Source organism: Limulus polyphemus, unplaced genomic scaffold, assembly GCF_000517525.1.
Source record: "Limulus polyphemus unplaced genomic scaffold, Limulus_polyphemus-2.1.2 Scaffold11, whole genome shotgun sequence".
Taxonomy (NCBI): Eukaryota; Metazoa; Arthropoda; class Merostomata; order Xiphosura; family Limulidae; genus Limulus; species Limulus polyphemus.
Window position 1 is genome coordinate 1961567 of NW_013665621.1, and position 5209 is coordinate 1966775.

The window sequence follows — 5209 nt, forward strand, 5'->3', positions numbered from 1 at the left end:
CGAGCGCTTTCGTAATAGTTGACTATTCGAAAGCGCTCGAGTTTTGTCTTATTTTAAGTTTATTACACTTTATATGCGATTCTTTGTGCTCTTTTATCAAGAAGTATTGGTTAATATATTTAATTTACGTAATTCCACCATTATTATAGAGATTGCTTAATTTGTTGATTTAGGACTAACTTAAATATCCTAATATGGCCGAACCTCGAGGGATATTATTAGGTTTACGATCGAAAATATCATTAACAGCGAGGTTACTCAACTGATAACAATGCATTCTAATCTTTATAAGTAAGAACGTAAAAACAACAACAACAAAAACATTTAATTAGCTACACTCACTACAGGGTTAATTTTTAGTTTCTCTCTGAGCACGTTAAAGAAGACATGACTCAACGGAGATCTTTGTGACGAGCCAGAACCGATTTCAGAAATTTCACAACTGTATTTGCCAAATTTAAACTGACAGCGCCTGGTGTCCAGTACATCCAATATCAATTGTATGAGAATTTTTGAGTTTTCCCAAATCCTCTAGTTTCGTTACCAAATTGCTCATATTCACTCCATTGTAAGGATCTTCAAGGTCAAAAAGCTTAACAACGCAATGACCTATGAAATTATGTACTTGAAAACTACAGTGCCTTCCAAAAGTATCCACCCCCTCTGCAAAGCTTCCACATTTTGTTGCTCTCTGAGCTTACAATCACGAATTTTTCAAATGGGAGTTTATATTTAGAATCTACACAGTCTATTCCAAACTGAGAAAGCTAAAAAAACGCTGATATTATGCAAGTAAGTTAGATTTTACAAAGAAAATTAGAACATTCTCAATTTCCTAAATATTCAACCCATTTTCTATGGCAACCCTAAATCAGTTCAAATGCAAAAGATTAGTTTGAAAGGTCACAAAATTAGTATAATGGTCTCTGTTTGTGTGTAATCAAAATGATTTAATTTGACTTCAGAATAAATGTATCTGTTCAAATCACAACTCTATATCATAATGATACTACAAACCAACCATGAAACCAATAGGCTTTTCAAACAAGTCAGGGATAAAGTGATAGAAAAGCACAAATCAGGAGAAGGTTACAAGAAAATTTCAATGTCACTGATTATCCCTTTGAGTATGTTGAAGTCCATCTCATGCAAGCCCAACACAGCACATCACCCAGTCAACACCATCCCAACTGTCAAGCGTGGTGGTGACAGCATCATGTTATGGTAGATGCTTCTCATCAGTTTTTCAGGATTGAGGGGAAGATGAATGGGGCAAAGTACAGGCAAATTCTAGAGGAAAACCTGCTTGAGTCAACCAAGAATCTAAAACTGGGTCAAAAATTCACATTTCAGCAGGACAATGACCAGAAGCACACGGCCAAAGCCACGCTGAAATGGTTTCAAAAGAAGAAAGTGAATGTCCTGGAGAGGTCCAGTCAAAGTCCCAACTTATATCCAATAGAAAATGTATGGCGAGACTTGAAGATTGCAGTCCATCAATGATCCCCAATGAACTTGTCAGAATTGGAGCAATTTTGCTGTGAAGAATGGGCAAACATGACACCATCCCATTGTGAAAAGCTGGTAGAGATCTATCCAAAAAGACTCACAGCAGTAATTGCTGCCAAAGATGCTTCCACCAAGTACTGACTTAAGGGGCTTAATACTTATGCAATCAGCAAATTTCAATTTGTACATTTTCTTTGCAGGTTTTGCTGATGTTCAACCTCCTTCACATATAACAGTGTTAAGTTTGATCATTAGAGTTTTGAATAAAAACAAGTTCATTAAAAAAATGTTGTTTACATTATTTGTATTTCATCAAAATGTGACAAATATATAAACATTTTTATACCTCCTCTCCCTTTGTAAAAGGAAAAATATATATATGTTAAAATACAAACTATCAATACAATATTAATTGTTAATTATTTTTTTCTTTTCACATAACATTGTAGAAAATATCAAGTTAATATACATGCAAAATCTGGTTGTTAATCACTTTTGCATTATATTTATCTTACTATGTTGGGTTTTAGGAAGCCAACATAAACATACAAGATTTTCTTCATTTAGAGGTGTGTGTGTATAATATATATATAATAATAATAATAATAATAATAGTAAAAAAAAAATCTTTTTGTACCTTTAGTTTATTATAATTATTATAAAAAATTAATTACTATATTTGGAAATTCTCTTAAGTATCTTACAAAAAGAGCCATTATAATTGCATCCTTATTGCCCTTCAATGTGCTGCAAAAAATGACCTTAATCACTTTAAATCACTTGAAATACAACTTTTATTACTATATTGAGGCACCTCCTCAACCTATCTTCTCTTGAATTTTGTAAAAAATTAAAACATACATCTATAATAAAAAATATCTTTTAATTGCTACATTTTGGGCATATGCCCATCATTAAGCTTAGCTGTTAAAATTACTAAATGTATTCTGTAATTTTAACAGCTAAGCCTGACAAAGAGCATATGCCCAAAACGTAGTTAATAAAATAATTATTTTATTTTAATTGTGTGTTTTAACTTTTTACAATATCTCTTGCAACAATTTTTCCTCATCTTGTGGTCTTTTTCTGCTGTCTATTTTCTCTTGAAGTTATTGTGAAGACTTTAACTTTTATTATATCGTTTTTATTTTAATCTATGAAACATATTTATATCAAATATGCCACTAAAACTATTTCATAAAAATTTACTGTACCTTCAGGAATAGAGTAGAATATACTCCTATTCAAACGTTACCAACAAAGCCACAAACATATCATGGTCTGAGAATGAACTAACAAGTGTGGAAAAATGTATGTGAATATATATATGTATGTATATAGTCCAATTACAGATTATTTTTGAATTAGACAACTCTAAGAATATAAAGGCAATACACCACCTCTCCAGAGAATACTTAACTAGATCACACAAATAAAGGTAAAAGAGATGTCATATCATATAGCAAACTTATTCCTTAAAAAAAAAGAAAGAAATAAACAGAGAAAAACCAAATGCAATCTAAATCATCAAACATAATTAAGTCCGATCAAAGTTTATAGTCGATTACCAATTCCTTTGGACACAAAAAGCAAGAGCATGAACAAGTCAGGTAAAATGTCACCTACAAAACAGGGGTCCATGCAGTCCCCACTATCCCACTACTTTTGACATTCAAGGATTGTCAAAAACATTTCAACGTATCTCACAAATAATATTTTGTCTAAACACCATATTAGCCATTTAATTCCATTGAAATCCTAATTTCTAGCATCGCACCATTTCTTGCATTAGCAAATAAAGGTTAAATTTATAAGCCACTATATAATGATAAATACTTTGTTGACAAGTGTTTATATTTGTTTCTTGAGCTACATAAGTTATAAGTAATTCCAAATAGGATGCAGCTCTACTGAAAAGTATACTCCATTAAATTTGCCAGTTATTTCTAGCAGAACTCTAATCAATACTATACATTATTCTAATACATTTAAATTTTAAATTTCATTAGCCATATTTAATTTTTTATCAAAATTATTTTTATTGAAATATCAGAAAAAAGTTTGTCAAATTGTTCACATTTTAACATTTTTAATTGAATATCTGTACAATGTCAAATATTTTAAAATATAACAACCTTTGTTAAATACTTTACAAATAGGAAACTAAATATTAAAATATTTTTATTAACACTAAATTTTCTTCTTATTTTTTTACAAAAATTATTATGAAATTATTAATTAAGTGCTACATTCAATGTCTATATTTAACTTTTCTGAAACTCAAAACTAACAATCATTTGTTAGCAAACACCTTTATTTTGAACACAGAGAGAATATTTACATAAAACAAAAGAAACATTCATATACTAAACTAGTATAATTTATGTATGTATATACATACCACGTATTTCTATTTCAAATAATCATAAGCATAAGACATGCCACTTAGGGATTGTAATTGGTTCAGTATGATGGTAAGTTAATACTGAATTAATTAGGTTAAAATTTATGCCATGGAGTTTGTGTTATACACGAAGAAAAACAGTGTACATTATGTTTCTCAAAAATTCACAATTCTCTACAATTTCATACTTTCAACTTTTTTTTTATTTACAAAAGACTTGACACAATCTACTTTCATTACTGTTTTTTGTCTGTTTTAAAAACTCTGCAAGTTTTGTCTTCAGACGCTGTAATCAATGTTTGTCCATCCCTGAAAAATAAAACATAAAATATGTGTCAGTGCTTCAAAGAAAACATGTGCATCACTTTACATAAGATATTTTACCCCAGATTTTATCAACATTAATATTTCATGTATTCACACAAACATAACTTTTTAAATAGTCTAAACAAAAAAAGCATTTGTATAAAAATTAACTTGTTTCTTTTCACTTACAAATATACAAAAATTAAAGACATTAGCCATATAATAAATGTTAAAAATGTTGGTGACTACTTCACAGGATATTTATACATTTCAAATTCATTCTAATTCTTTTCTGTAGATTTCATTTTTTGTCATATTTTGAAATGATGCTGGATTTACGCTGGAATTCCGTTAGTCATAAAATTTCATGTTTATTCATAATTTATATTAATGAACTATTTACTCTTGAAGAACAAGTTTACTGTGAAGTTAGACATTCATACATTTGTTTCAAATAAGTATTTTCATAAGTACTTTATTAAACTGGTATCATATTAAATTATGATTCTTGACTGTTTCCTTAACGCTTTGACTATGACCTACTTACATTGTAAGTAAGTATGCAACTTTCATGAAAGTTCTTTACAAAAGTTAAACAAGTAGATGAAATTCTTTTAAATTTGAGATGAAAGGTCCTATAAGTATGTAGTTTTTGAAAATAAGATATTTAATTTTGATTTTTTCTAAAGCAATGTTTTTTTTCATGCCTGTTTTTCTTTTTGCATATTGCCTATCCAACATGCAAAGTAATTTTCATTTTAATATTAAAAATACTTTTATGCATGTCCAGATAGTTATCAAACGTTTTTTAAGAAAAACTTTCTATTTTATCTGTTATTTCTCACTAACAAATATCTGAAAGGGTTTGGTCGATTTGACAGATCTCGTAACCACCATAAAAAATTAGGAAATAAATATAAATTATGCCCTTTTCGTTCTAGAATGACAACAAATTATAACACAAAAAGAGAAATGTCTAGACTAAATAGC

General features: G+C 29.1%; 1 protein-coding gene across 5 annotated transcripts in view; it reads right to left on the minus strand.

Annotated features, from left to right (window-relative positions):
- Positions 1-4093: 4093 nt before the first annotated feature.
- LOC106478688 (angio-associated migratory cell protein-like) overlaps positions 4094-5209 on the minus strand; it is a 24418-nt gene continuing 23302 nt past the window's right edge. For all 5 annotated transcript variants that reach the window (XM_022382384.1, XM_022382400.1, XM_013939252.2 and 2 more), the window contains exon 12: positions 4094-4222. In XM_022382384.1, the coding sequence (XP_022238092.1) occupies positions 4150-4222 (73 nt within the window). In that variant the 3' untranslated portion in view covers positions 4094-4149. The remainder of the gene's footprint in view (positions 4223-5209) is intronic.